This window comes from Gymnodraco acuticeps, unplaced genomic scaffold, assembly GCF_902827175.1.
Source record: "Gymnodraco acuticeps unplaced genomic scaffold, fGymAcu1.1, whole genome shotgun sequence".
In the NCBI taxonomy this organism is placed as follows: Eukaryota; Metazoa; Chordata; class Actinopteri; order Perciformes; family Bathydraconidae; genus Gymnodraco; species Gymnodraco acuticeps.
Genome location: NW_022990699.1, coordinates 991235 through 1009991, shown reverse-complemented (window position 1 = coordinate 1009991; position 18757 = coordinate 991235). Strand labels below are relative to the sequence as shown.

Below are 18757 nucleotides of genomic sequence, written 5' to 3'. Positions count from 1 at the left end.
GTTGGGAAAAGTCACCGGGCCAACTTTTCACAATGACAAACTTTACATGTGGTTAAAAGGCCTAAAGGTTTTTATTCATAGTAATAAACATTAATGCTTGATAACTGCAGTGCATCTGAAGGTTTTATACGACAGTAAACTGCACAACCTGCTTTACTGAGGAAGCCCAAAGCAATACTGTGAATGGTGAAAGAAAAGAAACTAAAGAAAAAAGAAAAATACAATTAATGAAGACCATATGGTTTGCCGCCATACGACAGCACAATGAATTGCTGCTTGTGTCTGTGTAAGCTCCTCTGTGCAGTTCTGTATATTTTGCTCCATCAGCAGACATTTTATTGCATTACATGTAATCAAACTTACTACATATAACTAGCTTCCTGGCCTGTTAGATGAAATTGAATACTGCTTCCTCATAAATCATGAATCAATATGTCAGCAAAGAAAATCTGGAATCACTTCCCTCAGTCACATACTGTAATACAACCACGGGACAACCCTTAAAAGTCGTTTTATAGATGCTAAAAATCTCCAGGAAATGCACTTAATGTGAGCTGACCAAATCACAAGCACATGCTGAGACTTGTAACAACTGCCGGTTCTGTGGAAACAGAGGAACAACAACACAATGGTCCTAAGACATTTCCGGTTATAAACCGACAGGCAACTCCTGCTTCCACTTAATGTGTTTCTCTTTCCTATCATCCCTTCTTTTTCACCTTTGACTTTGCACTCCAAAGAAGAAGGAACATCCATTTATCGCCTACTCTTTCTTCATGCACACATGTTAATACTCATTAGTGCTGTGGCTTTGTTGGTTGTTTTGTTTTACGGCTCATTTGAAAACATATTATTACATAATTATGCATAACATGAAAAATCTTATCATAATTTATCAAGCTCAAAGAGATACAACTACCTTAAGATCTACCAAAGCTCTGTGTTTTCTAAGTAAGGACGAGGCATTTAGCGGGTTTACATTTATCTATTATTAGAAGGCTGACATTTATGCTCCCTCTATAAGAGAATGCTCTACTTGAGAACGCACCATTTTCTCAAATCACCAAGGACACATTTCCCGAGGGAACTGATTAGCTCTTTCTCAGTTTTAAAATACGAAGTAACTTTGATAAGCAATTAAACATTTTCTGTCGTCTCTTCTCTGGCTTTGTTTTATGCCTTTCAAGTCTGTATTTCTGGATCAAATCCGCATAAATACTGCATAACACAATGTTATTGCACCCTCTAGCATCAATCTTCCTTTCAGATGTATTAAACCCTGTGTTTGTGTATAACTGTACATCATAATAGTAGGGTTATCATTATCAAATGATAATCATCAGCTCTCATGAAGTAGAAATACAAAAAAAAGATGTTCCAAAAAAAGCTTTTTCTACTGCTGTAATGTCTGTGTACTTCAAAGGATGTACTCCCACCACATTTCCATAACTTTTATCTGTAAGCTGTTCCTAATGAGCGATGTATATCCAAACCATTTCTTCATCTCATTCTCCCTGTTAAATGCTATATTGTTGGAAAATGTAGAAGAAAAGAGGGCATGGGCAGTTTTTCGAACGCTGAAATGAGCCAATGAATGGTGTCCAAACACAGCCACACATACTTTACAGGCCATAAGCCTGTTTGACATGTACTATATGCTTCGAGCTATCTATACATGAGAAAAACAAATGATTATTCCACAACATGTTTATATCTTATTTTAGCTTTACTGTTCTCATGAAGCATACTGTGCAGAAAACTCAACTGACTGAGTGATGCAGACTAATATTGGATGCTCAAGGCAATGAATAAAAAGAGTCGTCAAAATGTGCAATACAATGCAAAAGACTTTAATAAATTTCAGAAGCGCACACATACATAAACAAAACATTTACAGTTTTCTCCACACTGGCAAATCAAAGTCAATTACAAAGATCATGTAAGGTGCATATTGTACTTCACATTGAATAAAAGTGAGGTTTTCTGTCTCCCTTACAAGGAAAAAAGCTCTCCCCATGTATGAGTATTTTTTTTCTTTCCCCCAAAGATCAGGCAAATCTAATCATTACACAGTGCTAGGATGCTATGTTTACTTCATACTGTGGCCCCTACGCAGTAGTGAATACATTTGATACCATAATTACATGAATATACCTCCTTCAATAATAACAACCTGCCTTACAAAGAGGCACTGCACATAAAATTAAAAGCGTTAAAATAGACATAGTCTGTAGTAGCATGACATATTAAGACTGGCACTAAATCCAAAAGGCTTCTGGTCCGTGAAGTGATTTCATTTATATATAGTCAGTCACAAGAAGAGAAACAGCCTCTGGTTCAGTCCATCTGTACATTTCTAACTGAGTACACTGGCTATGTCCATTTTAATGATTATAATTCTATGGTTATATGTATGCACTGTAGGTGCCTTTTATGCCTTACTTATCAAAGCGCTCACCAATTAACAGGACTATTGAACAACAATGCTGCTAACCCATCAAGCCATTTACTGGTGTATACTGTAGAGATTATTCTAGCAGGACATACTGTACCTAATAATTCTATAGGTGTAGAAACGGTAGAAGCAAAAGGATGCTCTGAACAAAACGCCTAAGAACTAGTAGTAAGTGCACCATAGTGGATTTTCTGTCAAATATGAACTTATTGCGGTTTTTAAACCAAAGCCTGGATTACCTTTTCATTTTGGTGTTTGATGTTCTTCTCATCAGAACATTTCTTTTGTCAGTGCAAATACATGCACATAGTCAAGTAGTTTATGCTTAAACCCAACAATTTATTTTAAAGACTGCCAGAGGATTATTTTTTTTTTTTCATCTGGAGTCATTTTAACGCAGATCTTACAGGTTAAATCACTTCCGAATTGAAAGCGAAACACAAAAGGTCAGGCTTAGTGCTCTTCAAATCTGCTCTACATAAACAGCTTTTGATTATATCCCCGGCAGTTAGTCCCATGTGAATGTGGCTTAATCGAAAGTATTAAACTTGTCCTGCAATTCCTGCCGCTGTAATAACAGCATGGCGATCGGTAGCACGGTATAGCACTACAAATGTGATCATTTTGTGGGGCCATGCATATTTCTGTAGCGCTAGCCACACTCTTTAACAACAATTGTATCAGTGGCAACAGTGGGACAGAAAGGTCCACTGTGATGCGGGCTCAATACGTATGTAAGTCTACAGGTTGTCGACTTTGCAGCATAAATACACTATAAATCATTAGTTCCATAAGCAAGCCCAGGTAGAGCAACGTCAAATAATAAAAAAATCAGAAAGTAAGAAAATAAAATGGCCACCAGGCAGTTATGAAAACAAGGCAAAGAAATGTAATCAATAAATATAAACACCATCAACTCTGTGATAGATATACATACATACATATAAACATACTTTACAGAACTACTGACTGTATTTGACACCTATTTTACAAAGTGGGTGCTGCAGAGGGACATTTCTCGTGGAGGGTCAGGGCATACAGTTTAGTCCTCACTGACACAGGTAAGTAATAGCATAGGACTCAATAAAGCATTTCAAATTTCCAACAGATTCACAGGAGGACCTTTGTCAAGTTTCAGGCAGGCAACATGAAGCGTCTCTCTTTTTATGAGAAACCCTCCTCCCCCCCCCCCCCTCCAAGTTCATCTTTTCTGTCGATTGTATGAAGAGGTGGAGGTTTGAGGCTGTAGAGACATAAAGTACTTGTTTCACCTCTTCAGTTTTCGCATTCCTTCTTTCCTCCCTCTGCCCTCTCTCTTTTCTTTCTTTTTCTCGCTTTAGGTAGTGGAAGCTAGAGATTGATTTTAATCCTGTGGGAGCGAGCTGTACCTGTGCCACAGAGTGTGCCATAGTGTGGTGGTTTCAGTGACGTCTCCTGAAATATAGAGAGACAGACAGATATAGGGAGATTGTAGTTACAATATCATCGAGCTCTGAGAAGCCTAAGCTGTAGCCTCATCAGTGTGAGGACACCCTGAACACTGAATAAGAAATCTCCGAAGAGAGTGTAGAAGATTAAAAAAAAAGCATTCTTCAAGGCACGGCTGGCAATCAAACCATTATCTTGTCAGGTATCCTTGAAGAATGCTACAAGTGTCACAAGCTTGTGCATTTTTCCTGTACTTATCAGAGCATGCAATCTTATCCAATTATCACTCCCAATTTGTCTTTTTGTCTCCCACCACACTAGTGCAGCACTCTTCCTTTCCCCTCAAAAATCCATTTGGATCAATTTAGGCCCACTCTTATTTTCGGACCCTTGCCAGTGGGTCCTCTGATATGTACAGAATATGACATTTTGCTGTTCTTAAGAGCAACACATCTGCCAGTATCTGAATTGGGAATAACCTGAACGTTTAGTGCTTACATTAGTAAGGCACAGTGATGCAATGACTCAAAAATAAATATAAAAACAAAACAAACAAAACAATGGTGATAAAATAAAAATTGAAAAAATAGAGCATTAGATTGTTTAACAAGCGTTTTCAAATCATGCTTCTACCCTTAGCTATGCACTGCTACAGTATGAGTCAGCTAAGTGTTTCTCGGCTAGTGTGAGAGGCCCATACCTTCACCCACACAAATAAATGAACGTATGCAAAGATTTGTTCCATATGGCCCTTGTTTTCTAATGCATTCATTAAATGATCTTTTTATAAAGACAATATGATAAATTGGATGTATGAATAAGGCACAACTACAACAATTATTGTCTAAGGGGTAGTTAATAAAACTGCGATATATTCTTGCGCGATTCTACAAAAACACTGACAGCAGCTTCTCCTACTTTATACTAAGCCATAGGTGATTTTCGTTAACCGGTGACCCTACATGCTCTGTGGGCCCACAATTACGGGCCAAACTAGAGAATGTATTAGCCTTTTTATTCCCCTGCATATGCATGGGGATGTCTGAGATCACTCGGGCGGGGGGTACCCGTTTGATCTGCCTCTACTAAAGCACATACTCTCTAAAGAGCTCCTCATCACTGGAGGCAGATTGACCTCTAATATCACAGGGTGGGGGTTAAAATAAAAATGATGAGATGTGTGAAAACTCAGAAGGGAGGGTAGGAGGGAGGAGGAGGGGTTTTATTTGCAAATACAGCTCTCGCTGTATAATGAAGCCATATGGTGACACAAATCTGTGGTCTCTGAAGTATTTTTACAAGCTTTAGTCTTTATCAGCTACATCTGTAAAGTCCCTGAAAACATTTTGGTGACCTTCAACCATAATTATCTCCTCGTATGTGCCCTCCACATCGTTATTCGATGGGTAGGGCTTTTTGTCTTTGCTTTTTGTTCAGCTGCTTTAGGAGCGTAGGAGGGTGCTGGGCAAAGAGAGATCACTGTAAGGGCAATAAAGCACCATCTGTCACTTTGATAAACAAAAAATAAAACATGACAACCTGGCTGTAATCTTCACTTTTTGACTTCTGGTATTAGGTTAAGGCTCAAGAGAGAATGAATTGCTGGCCTTGACAGAACAAATGCAGCTATTGTTTTAACAGCCACACTTGAAATAATCTCTTGATTTTCTAGAGTATTCTCAAGTGTTCTCTTTTTTTACCCCCTCAGATGAAAGCAACAACCACACTCTATGGAGGAGTGCTGTTTTTAAGTGTTTTTCTTTAGACTTTGGGAAAAAAAGATTTGCTTTAAAGAAACATGAAGATAATATTAAGAGGAGAGGAAATTATAATAGCTTCAACAAACAGGACAGCCGATCACCTATTGTCACATCGCTTGGATGTAGAGAACGTGAATCTGCTCGGGATAGTGCGTGGCATCGCTGATAATCTTAAAGGACAGCTGCCTTTTTTCTTCTTTCTTATCAGCTTCATACGAAACCTAATTACGGTGATTTTAATCATACTGTATTACGAGTGATTAACCCTTTAGTGCATTTAATTAACCTTTGCAGCCACCGATTCTCATTACGCAAAGCTTCATGCTTTTTTTCCATGACACAGGCTTTAAATAAGCACACTTAAAACTGGTGGGAAATCTAATGTCTAAAGTGGGAGGCATCACTTGTCAATTGCTTAAGGGGACAAAAAAAGAAAAGATGTATTATCAGCATATTATCCTTGAAGATATGGTTGGTGAGTAGAACCCATGGGTCTTTTTTTATAGTATTCAAATTCTGCGAAGCATTTGAAACCAAAATATGACAATATTAAATCTGACCTCTCTTAGAGAAAGGAATAAAAATAGAGTACTTTAGAAATAAACTGATTTAAACAGAGACTGAATATTTGGCAGGGTGTTTACTAATCATATATTCATTGATTTTAAATTATTCTGACAAAAATGCTCCACTCTGATCAGCCACATAAGAGAAAATCAAATTAAATCCTTGATGCATAAAATTCATGACGGATAATAATTTGGAATTGGAAAGCAACGAAAGGATATTTATGCATATTTCAGGGCAGTCACTGCCAGTAAGAGGGGAAAATCATCCTGACATCTCGTCAGTGTGTCATATGAACACATTATGAATTAAATCGTTGGTACCACGGGCATGTTGGCTAGTGTGTAATTTACAATGGCAGAGCATAGCTCTTAACCAGGATTTCAAATAAAAGGTGGATGAAGGGAATGACTATCAACACTGTGTGGGTGTCTTCATAAATTAACCTAAGCACAATATTTCATGGGATCAAAACTCATTTATCAAAACTATGCCATGAGGAATAAATGTTTGCTGGATGTCACACAGAACATACAGGGAGCAAAAAGACAGAAATGAACCCAAGATCTTAAAAATGTCTGCAATATCAGGCATCACACAAACAAAAGCAAGCCCCTCATCATCAAACAAATAAATTATTGATGCAATATTATGAAATTGAACCAGAATTGGATGAATGGCAGTTGTAATAATCATGAACAAAACAGTAACAAAAACAAAAGCCAATGCTGCAATGAAACAACCAAACCCTCAAAAAAAAGAAACACAAAAAGAAACGAAAAGCAAAACATTAAAATGGTTGAATCTGGTTCGACACTGAGGGAATATATGGATATATCCATGTATGCAATATATTGTTAGCCCATGCACAAACTATTCAGCCTTGATTAGTTCAATTGTGCTGGTGATAGCAGGACAAATATCATGTACATAAAATGCAATGTATTAGAGATACTTCAGTGTAATCTCTAACAAACTGCAACAGCGGCAAGCCTTTATTGTGATGTCATTTCTGCCTCTCCTATGTGGCGTAATTTATAGAATGTAAAGAATGTGTATCTACATATGTCGTTTATAACAATAATTGCAGTCATTAAAGTAGAGCATTTATGGGCTAAAAGCAACATTGGCCTGGCAGGCTTTTTATGGACTACTGCTCCCTTGGTGTTTAAGTATATTGGTCTCAAGGCTCTGCGTCACCTTGATCCCTGTGACCCCCTCCCCCCGCCCTAAGAAGTACTCAGTCTTCCCCATAGCGCTCTGGCTGTCAGCACTAAGCAAGGCCACCTCTCCTTACCTCTGATTTACATTTATTTCCCTGGCCAGCTTTAATTTATTGGGGCACTTCGCATTCGGCATATATCTCTTACAGAATCATAAGCCCTTTGCTGTACCTTGGCATTCAAATGAGCCTCTCTCCCACAAAGACTCACTGGCAGTGCTAAGATAGCACTTAATATTTTGAGGATAGAATCCACAAAAAGTGGGGCTGTTTATGAAGTTGTTTAAGCATGTCAAGAGCAGTTTGTTTTTTCTGCTATTACCTTCAAAAATGTTTGACCAGATGAATACAGGATTAAGTGTAACTGTGGCTGCCATATGTATTTGTTGCTTAGCCCTCTTGAAAACAAATATTAAGTGCTATCTTAGCACTGCCAGTGAGTCAGTCAAAAATATGAACACAGAGCATCATTCGCCCTTGACCTCAAATACATCAGTAGAGAATTCAATCAATGCCACCCATCCCAGGCTCTTCTGAATCAGGCTACATTGCAACCAACCACTCACAGTGAAGTTTAAAATAGCTATCCATCCTAATTGCACTGCTTCCTGTTCTCAAGTTTTTGAATATGAAATTAGCCTGCAGATGTATTTTTGTAAACGATTATGCAACTATGATTGCTAATGAAGGAGGGTGAATATATGAATTAGTAACAATCAGTATAGTGAAAGGTTTTCTCTATTAATTGCAACAAATTATCTTATATTCTTTCGCTTTTTAAGTGCAAATGACATTCATGTAGACATGGTCATGGTCTGTGTGGGAAAATCCCATGGTTCCATGCTGCCACCCTCCCCCATTCACATCACCTACCATGGGACAGCAAGGGGAGTGTGAGTGGGGACTAGTGTGGGTGGGTTTAAGAAGGAAGTCATGAATTACCTGTCGGGTGGAGATTTGCCCCGTAGTCTTGAATCCCCCCTGACAGCTGCACTCTGAGACACTGTACGGGTCGGAGCTAGTCGATGAGCACTTGGAGAGTGAGTCACAGCCCACCACGAACGTGTTGTCCAAGGGGAGCTCCTGGATCACATGGTGCTTCTTTGGGGCCACTGGAGTCTCAGGTTTGATTTGAAATGTAGGCTGAGGGGACGCAGACTTGTAATGTTTGGCTAAATCTGGGCTGTCAGGTTTGAAGGTGGTGGGCGTGGTGGCCCAGTTGTACTTCCCCATGGTTTGCTCCTCTAGCTCCACAGGGAGATCAAGTGTACCATTAACATGCTCATGGGTGGGGTCGTCAGGCTTGGATTCATCTATTGTCACAAAGTTCAAGAGGAGGCTCTTTGGGGATCGCTTCTTTCTCTTCTTCTTCTTCTTGATCTGACGGTTGTCTTGGTTGGGGGACACCCATTCGCCACTCTGCTTGCCCTTTTGTACCACTTTATGTCTGGGTGTCTGTCGGCAGCGCACCAAGGCAGTCACAAATATCACCAAGATGACAGTCATCGTCCCTGCTATGATTGCTATGACAACAATAACATATCCGTTGGCTTGAGGTGTTACCTCACCTTCCCCTATGTTACGATCCAAAGGTGTCTCCATACTTTTTCTCAGCTGCTCTTGGATAAAGGTAGCATTTGACACAGTGTCATTGACAAACAAGTGAATAAGCGCAATGGCATGTAATGACTCAGGCTGACCTAGATCTTTGACCTTGACTACCAGCCTATGCAGTCCCTGATCAGCTGTCACTATTTTCTCCTGCAGTGTTATGTTACCCGTTGCTTTGTCGATGGAGAAAAGACCTCGAGGGGAGACCCTAGATGTGATGATGATGCTGCTGATAATGCTGTACTGCAGCTCAGCATTCATACCTGTGTCATTGTCAATGGCAAACACTCTGGTGACCACAGCGCCAGGGGTGATGGTGGTTCGCACTAGGTCATATGAGTAATTGGAGGATGGGATCACGAACACAGGGCGATTGTCGTTCACATCGACTACATTGATAGTGACCTTGGCGTAGGAGGAACTTGGAGGTTGCCCCGCATCAACTGCCTTAACCATAAAAGTGTAGGAGCTTTGCTGCTCCCTATCAAACGTTATATTGGGTTTGATAACACCGGTTTGGGGGTCGATGATGAAATTATCTTTTCCGTTCAAAACAGACAGGGTTATAACTGAATTATCTCCCGCATCTGCATCCGTCACTGTGATTAAGCCCACAGTTCCATAGAGAGGCAGGTTCTCAGGCACATAGAAGTTGTACTCGGGGTGTGTGAAAGCTGGGTTGTTGTCATTAAGGTCCTGGACGATTAGCCTGACGGTGACATTGCTCTGCAGGGAAGAAGAGCCATTGTCCCTCGCTATGACAGTGAATGAATACCTCTCCTGCTTCTCTCTGTCCAGTCGTTTGCCAACAGAGAGAATTCCTGACCGTCTGTCTACGTTAAACCCGTCAGGCGCATCAGGGCCAAGAGTATAAATAATCTCAGCATTATGTCCGCTGTCTGCGTCAGTGGCGCTGATTTTTATTAACTGTGTAGAGGGGTCATTGTTCTCCGGTATGGAAAGTTGGATTTCCGGCTGGGGAAAGATGGGTGCGTTGTCATTCTCATCCTTGATTTTAATTAAAACCATAGCTGAAGTGTTCAAAGGAGGCGTCCCCCTATCCGAGGCCACTATCTTAATTGCATATTCTCGAGTCGTCTCATAATCTAGGGGGGCTGCTGTCTCTAGTAAGAATTGATCATTAAAGACAGGCTTCAACCGAAAAGGAACATCATGTTCAGTGTAGCAAGCTACTTTGCCAAAAAGATCTGCATCCTTGTCAGTAACAGTGATGAGGGCTATTTTTGTATTGAGAGGTGCATTTTCAGATAGCAGAACAGTCCCATTAACCAGGTTGATAATGTAGCGAGTGTCTATGGAGGGAACATTGTCATTAACATCTGTTACATTAACAATCACTGTGGCTCTGGAGGGAGTAGAGCTGCCATCACTGGCAAGCACGATGAGTTTGTGAACAGGAGTTACCTCCCTGTCCAGAGACTGCCTCACAGTGATCAGTCCTGTTGAGCTGTCGATGGAAAAGTGACGTTTGGTTGAGGCAGAGATCTGGTTGCTGAAGGCAAAGTGGATCTGCGCGTTGGAACCAAGGTCTGCGTCTGAGGCATGCAGATGAGCAACCGATGTTCCCATGGGGGCATTCTCTGGCACCGAGACCTCCAGCTCAGTGTCTTTGAAGACGGGACGATTATCGTTAACATCGGAGATGGTGACTTGCAGGATGGCAGTGCTGGACTTGGGGGGGTTGCCACCATCCTCTACCTTTATCTTCATAACGAAGGTGTCCTTCTGCTCGCGATCTAGGTTCTGTTGAACAATGAGCTGCGGCCACTTGTCCCCTTCAGGAGTCTCTATGATGTCTAAGCCAAACTCGCTGACACTCTGCAATGACAAGACAACATTTTGAGTTATTTTTATTCTTTTGAGCACAAGTTTTACCAACACAAGTGTACTGACAAATAATACCATTAGTAAGAATATCACATTTTATTTGGGGTAATAAGATAAAAAGAGGTACAGATCGATACAGTGATGTTTAATATATTCTGAGATATTCTTCCTCCTGTTTTTGTTCTTAGATCGTAGATTTGTCAATTGTCTTAGAAAGCCAAAGAACTTGTCAGGGTATTTTCTTTCTTTACTCAGGTTCATTTGTAACCATTCTACGGACCAGGCTTTAAGGCAGAGATTAATGTTAAGAGGAAAGTAAACAGACCAGGACATTTTTTAACAAGGCAGTTGGTTCTTTGCCCTGCTCATCTTCCTTTTAATCAAAAGCATTTCCAAACCTGCTAATCATTAGCTTTTGTTCCTGTTTTACTTACATTTTACAATACTTGCCCTAGAAACATTGACATACGATGTAAGTTATTTAGCCTTTTTGCAAATGTGAGCAATCATTGTAGTAAATCAAGTCCCTTCGCCCCCCTAGCAACTACTTCTTGAAGGGATCCCTTTACCTCATAGGCCTTTTCATCCAATTTCGTTCTGCCTTCACTAAAATTACATTTCACCCCACCTTCCTGTTGTGTGTCGAGTTAGAATAGAGAAGGCAGCCTTGCAACGTTTTATCTGTCTAATGGGAGGTAGAAAGCTTGAAATACAGACACAACACTGAGCTCCAATTTAAATGCACTACACAATCAGATCACCTCAGATAAAGACAATAAAGTTAAAAACCCTACATATTACAAAAAGCATTTTGCTCTAGAAGGGCTGTATCTAGCAAAAGTAAAACTGGACAAATTGAAAACAAATGCATAAGTAATCCAAATGAGAAACGGGAGGAAATTGTACTGCTATAAGGAGTAATTGCCTTCCACAACAAAAAAACTAGCACTAATATTTACAATTTCAGACTGGGTATGGATCCATGACTGTTCTCAAATTAGGCTGGAGGAGAAGGAATGGAAGGCGAGAGAGGGAGAGGGAGAGAAGTGACAGAAAAGGAGAGAAAGAGAGAGCGGGGGGAGGAAATAAGAAGAAGATCAAGCACATGAATGAGCTGCATGCACATTATGAAACAAAGAAGCCCTTTGAAGCTCTTTCAGTCAGAAGCAGTTTCATGGTAAAACAAGAAAAAGCATCCTCTTTAAAGAGATAAGCTTCACGCTGCACATAATGTTGGAAGAGATTACTCTGTCTAAGCACAGCTATCAAATGAGATTAAGATATATACATTCTCCTCGTTCAAGGAAGGAATATTTCAACCAAATTGTGAGCACAAGAGACCTCACTAGGTTTTAAAATCTAGAACCGCCCTCGTGCCAGCATAGTGTTGTAGCTGACACAAGGAAACGTGCAGCTGCAGCATGTAAATTATTATGTACTCTGAAAAACTGCTTGCTGAGCGAATGTTGTCAACATGTCAGTGATTGACAGAACTACTTAAACCAGCCAACGCTGCAGCAATGATCTTTCAGACCTTATTTTGTGATCATTCTGGCAAGCAAGAGTCAAACGGATAAGCAGACATGTTACATAAGATATGCGTGGAAACGTATAGGGACAGCCCTATGGATGAACTGTGCCGAATCGTTATGCTTGACGTAGAACTATTTCTGTCATAACTGAAAGGTCCAAGACTGTGGGTTCTACTTCCAAGCACTACTCCATCCGCACAGAGCTCCGCAATCCCCAGTTGTTTGAATAGTTCACAGATTCAGCACAGTAGCTGAGTATCTGCACACTGATATTTGGCAACGTCTGATTTAATAGTAGGATGTTGAGTTAGGATGTGTCAAAGGGAATGCTGCACAATGATTTATGAGCCAGCATTTCCTCTCTGCTTTTGTCTTGGTTTCACACAATTTTACAACTGACAAGACGGCACACAGCGCATTTCAATAAGTTGAAGGGAGCTATCTTCTCAGGCTGTGCCTCCTCCTGAATGCAAAATTAGTCTGGTGGATTCTGATAAGATCTAGGGCAGGCTAAGTAAAGGCCAACTACTTGCATGAATCACTCACTAGAAACCCAAAGGCTGTCCAAGAAGGACGTAGTTCTTTAGATGACTAAGTGTGCACTCACTCTTTCAGCACACATCTACTGTTCAGGTATTCCCAACCTTTGATGACTTGCCTTCAATTCAACATTATAGATATCTGCAGTGATCAGAAAGGGGTCAGGTCACTGTATATGTCAGATATAATCTAATCCGAGTTGGCTAATTTAAATGAAAAATACTGAGAGATGATGACAGAAATAGAGGACGCTGATGATGAGGGAAGAATGTCTCTGAACTCCTTTTGCAGACAGGACCTCGGATTATACTGTAGGTGGATGCATCTTTCAGTCAAGTTGATGACCTTATTAAAACTAAGAGGAGACTGAGATTGGGCTGTGAATATATCAGGAGGACTCTAGTCACGGTGCTGCCCATGGATAGGACTAACTGGGGAGGGCTATTCATCATCACAAGCTATAGCACCTTTTTATACTGCTGAAAAAACTCACCCTCTCTGTCTCTCTCTCTCATTCCTCCCTCATTCTTTCTCTGCATCCCTCATCCAAATGTGCCCCTGGCCATGATCTCATGCATATAATTAAGACAAAAGAAGCTGGAAATTGTTTGTCTCTTTTTGTCAATCACTAGAAGTGGATAATGTGTCAAAATGGAATGCTAATGAAACTGGAAATGCTTGAAAGTGAGCCTTCTGCCTAAAATATCTATTCACTGCCTATAGGCAGCATGCAAAGCATTCATCAAAGCTTTCTTGCTTCTTGGGAATAGGGTTTGAATAATTTTTGCATCTTCAAATGCAAAGTTGGAATCCTAGGAATAAAGTTATTCAATATCAGACTTGGTGGACCACTAAATCCAATCAAAAATCTAAGGAATATTTCAGATAGTGTTGCCAGGAAAAATCCAAGAGGCAGAAGGTTAAGTGTAAGAGCTCTCTGGATTGCGCAAGTCAAAATACAGACACCCACTTCATCATCTACTTTATCAGTAAGGCATGCCCCAGCCAGCAGCAGAACATGGATCTACATGAAATGACTTGAACAAGACGCTCATCTTAAATGTGTCTGAAGATGCTGACATAGATACAACGTGGATTCATGTAGTGTGTGATGCTGCAAACACATACACAACTGGAATAGGAAAAGAGACCAATGTCCGTGAACAGCCAAAATCAGGAGCAAAACAAACAGAAAAACCTCCTTTAGGCTTGAGTGTGTTTCCCTGTGGGCCTCCAAGTTATCCTGTGAATACGTAAAGTGATAGAATTGGCTTTCATGGGACATCCTCCTCCATCCATGCATGTTATTACTTTCAGTGACCTTGACCATTTCTTAGGACGCCTTCTCTGCAGTTCAGGTGACGTAGCATACAACTAGACTGATGGCAGAGTTTCACTTTAAGTGTAATTACCAATCATTATGTTAGGTGTGGAGTGCAGTGTTGAATGAAATTACCCATTGTCCTGCTTGAAAAAGGAAGAAATTGAACAAAAGAGGCTACCATGTTTATTTCATTTGTTTTGTATGTTGACAATTCAGGCTTGCTACATGTGGAGTGGTGGACCATTGAGCCTGGCTGACTGTGCAACACAATGGTAGCAATTTCAGCAACGTGCCTTCTACAACACAAAGAAAATGGGTAAACTATCATTTTGAGGGAGCTTCTGAGACAAATCTCTGAGGACCATACAAAGATAGTCCAAGGGTGGCTTAGCAGCCACGAGCTATTCTAGGAAATGCTTGCACACTCTTCCCCTGTAAACCCTTGGCTTTCTACTGCACTTCTGAACAATTTTTTCTGGCTTCTTAAATGCCTCTTCCTGTGTTTTACTCACATGGAACCTGGAATACAAGGAAATTAATCTCGAGTACAATGAGAATGTAATGAGAAGAACTAAGTCAGGGGCACAGTGCATAGGATGCTCTAAAAAGAATCTCCTGCAAATGATAATACAACCACAGTGTAGGCGAGGGTTTTAGTAAAGCTTTATAATGTAAAAAGGGCAAAGAAAATGATTGCAGATGATCATCATAATGAGCAGAACATTTGGTTGGTGATTTTCCAGGCATGAACAATTCAGGACATTGCGCTGGAGAAGCCTTGGCAGTGGGACTCTTTAAAAATGCAAATTGATATTCAGGGCAGGGACGGACAGCAATGATTCTGTTCATACCGACCCAGTGTTAACTTCATTTAAGAATCCAAAATGGACTTGTCATTTTAGTCTCACACCATGCTCTCAAAATCTAGTAATCTTTCTTTATTTATAATGTTTGGGCTTTCCTCCAGAGTGCTTGCATCTGACTCTTTAATTACGCTTCATTTGTAAGGGCTCATGTCATCTACAATATTAATCTAACCGCAAAGCATAGAGTATTATCTAGACTGTAAATGAAGAATGCATGATCAAATCCTACATTTTCTGGGTTTAGGGCTGACTCCATTGGTATAGGCAAGAAAGTATATTGCACCGCAGTTTAATAAAGCATCAATTAGATGATGAAGAAAAGCTTCCCAAGTTCTGCAAGAGACATCTATTAATATAACACCATCCTCGCCTTCTCACTTACTTTAATCTACAGTGTTCAGCACATGTAACCTGTTGCTGGAAATTGGACATGCAGTTTATGCTGTGCGTGCACTTTTACTGCTTTTCTAGATATTACTTTACATGATGAAAACTTCACCTTATTTATAGCCTTTGCTCATAATGACATAATGAACATGGAAATATGAATGGCTGATATAAAACATTGTCGGATGCATGACATATTCCATATTATGAAAAAGTAGGTAATATTTTAAACGCATCAACATTAATTTCCTTTATTGATGAACACTACAGCAATATAGCAGGTTTACAGGAGAAGCTACAGTATAATGCAGATTGGGAATCTTTATTTCATGAAAGGCATGATAAGAAAAATCTGAAGAAAAAATGATGTTGTAAACACTCAATGATTTGAGCCCATCAGTCCTGGTGCAGACAGGTGGCATGCTGCAGGCATCGCAGTGTGTACGAGAGCCATCAATAACTGTGTGCTGACTGATATTCTGCTTGCATTGAAGACATCTTTATGGTTATTTAAAAAGACAATTCATTGTATGCTTGCTTTCCCATTTGTTAGTGTTTCTTCAAAATAGATTGCTACAGGTTTTTTGCTTCATCAAATGTTATAATTTTACTAAAAGCATGTTATTCTATTAAGTCTGTGAAGCAAACCATTAACTTGAAAACTGAACCAGTACGATGAGGCTTCAGGCCTTTATCTTTCATTATCAATAGCTTTCACTCATTCATTATTGAACTAAATGAATTTGTACAAGATGCATTTTAGTGTAAGCATGATATTGCGTACATACAGTAATAACCTCCATCAACTTCAGTTACAAATTCTTCTTTAGGTACTTCGGTGTCTTAATTATTCATTATTCATTTACAGCTGACATTTCAGCCAATGTTGAAAGGAACAGGGATGTTTGACTGACATGTGCTCTGAGATTGTAATACCTATATTTCAGTGATATGTTTTATTTTATAGATGGACCGATCAACACTTATTGTACAAAATTAAGATAACTATGGAAACCCTGAAACAAAGATTCCTTTTTTTATATGAGTGTGTGAGATGAAACAGGAGTGGGTCTCACCTTGACAAGTTCATAGTGTTGAATCCCATTGATCCCTACATCAGGGTCAAATGCTGAGGGCACCGGGTATCGGGTGTTGATCGCTGTGTTCTCTGGGATGGAGATGTTTATAACCGTGGACTGGAAAAGCGGTGCGTTGTCATTTACATCCTCGATCAGGAAGCGGATCTTGACCAATCGGAAGATCTCATCAGGCAGAACGGCCACCTCGATCTCATAGTAGCAGCGTTTCTCAGCGAAGACTCCTGAGCACAGCTTCTCCCGGTCGATTCTGTGATTGGTGGTAAAGATCTCCCCCGTGTTGGCCTCCACCCTCACCAAAGGCACGTCACCCGTCTTGTACACAGGCTTGAACTGCAGCGGTGAGGATAGCCTGATGTTTGGGTCCAGGTTGAGATCCAAGTCCTTGCGCAGGTTCCCGATACGGACGTTCTCTGGCTGCTCCTCCTTCACCGTGTAGTCCCGCTCCTGGGCCCGGCATACCAAGACCACACAGGTGAGCAAGACCACCAGCACATGAGCCTGACTTGGTAAGTCCATACTCAAGTGTGGATGGGAGCTTCACTTCAACGGCAGCAATTCTGCCGTAAGAGAGGTGAGAAAGAAAGAGAAAAATAGAACATTCAATGTCAGTGCACAAAATGACATGGCATTCAAGTTCTCTTGCAATTTGCACTATTTTCCCTCACAGATAGTTTTCAACTTGACCTATTCATTCTAACTTGTTATGAGCCCACTTCCTTCGCATGTCTTTGAGAGCAAATTAACAGCGGTTGTACACAATTAACCTTTGATAACATCCATTGAGCAAGTGGACACGTAAAGGTTAGTAGTTCACATATTCGTCAATCCATTTCATTGCGGTAATGAACCGTTTCATATTTTCATTGAAAATTATGAAAGCAGTCAAGTTGCAAATAATAGTTTGCTTTAAAAGCTTCACAAACTGCTGTGCATAAAGAAATGGGATGAAGTGAAAGAACTTCAACTCATATCTGATTCAATGTAAGTCAATATGGTGTCTTCATAAACTGCACCCCACATCCAGAATTCAGCTGATCTAGAGGCAGCAGAACTGAGCCTTAAGCCTTAGTGCTTCCATATACACAAACACACACACATTAACACACTCACTTGCAATAGTACCGCTTGACAACAGCTATTAATGAAAAACCTAATTTGCTCTGAATGCAAACAATTGAGCTCTCAAATATTTCATGAACGCCCATGTGTGTAAACATACACAGCATGATAAGAGCACTGTTTAGAGAAACTGCTGCGGAAGGAGACAACAATGTGAAATAATTTATTACGAGAGCGGCCATCAGTCAAATTAATGAAATGTAAACATAACTTCATTACACCCTGACAAATGAATTTTGCTCCAACATCAAATGTACACAACATCCAGTTGACTTATTCTGCTGAATGATGCTATAGTAAAAGCTTCAAGTGAAATGCATTGCATGGGTTTACCATCACTGAAAATAAGTCATTAATAAATCAGTTTGTGTTGCTTGCCACTTTATTTAATGCAGTTGTTCTACAAAAATATTTAACTGTTTTACTCGTGCAAATGTTTGCCAAAGGGCAAGGACCCCATTTGCCAAAACCCAAGTAGGTCATTGGAAGATGATGAAGGAGTCATGATCCGCAATTCCTTCCCTGCCAGGATATGCTAGCATGAAATATTGACTGCTTTCCACCAGTTAATTAGTAGCATATTTAGTAAGCTATTAGCGGAGCCACTTCATTTGGTTGACTAACTCACATTTGGACTTAATATTAAGTATTGACTTAAGATTTAATCCAATCTTGTTTATCTTTAATAAATGACATTCTATCATTCCCATCAAAATCACACTGGTCTATTTAAATGCTTCGCCATGCATGCTTTAAATAGCTTTTGCAATTACAGTGTTGGTAATGTGGAATATTATCAAAGTATATCGATGTTCAGTAGATTTTTTTCAGTAGAACAACAGAATTACACACTACTGGCCTTACATTTTTTTAGAATGTGCAATGACAAATCTGGTTAAAGCCATAAATGCAGGGGTATACCGCTTCTCATAACAATCCTGGTTCCCCTTGTGTATTCCAGCACAATTTATTTAACAACGAATATAATTTCATTGCTC

At 40.0% G+C, this 18757-nt stretch overlaps 1 protein-coding gene across 4 annotated transcripts in view; it reads right to left on the bottom strand.

Moving 5' to 3' along the window:
• Nucleotides 1-18757, bottom strand: part of pcdh11 (protocadherin 11) — a 142000-nt gene that overhangs the window by 118466 nt on the left and 4777 nt on the right. For 3 of the 4 annotated variants that reach the window (XM_034230915.1, XM_034230916.1, XM_034230917.1), the window contains exons 2-3: nucleotides 16617-17197; nucleotides 8375-10882 (exon numbers count right to left, since the gene is read on the bottom strand). In XM_034230915.1, the coding sequence (XP_034086806.1) occupies nucleotides 8375-10882; nucleotides 16617-17156 (3048 nt within the window). In that variant the 5' untranslated portion in view covers nucleotides 17157-17197. Of the gene's footprint in view, nucleotides 1-1829; nucleotides 3890-8374; nucleotides 10883-16616; nucleotides 17198-18757 lie in introns of those variants that run through there. The other variant, XM_034230918.1, reaches the window with a different exon arrangement.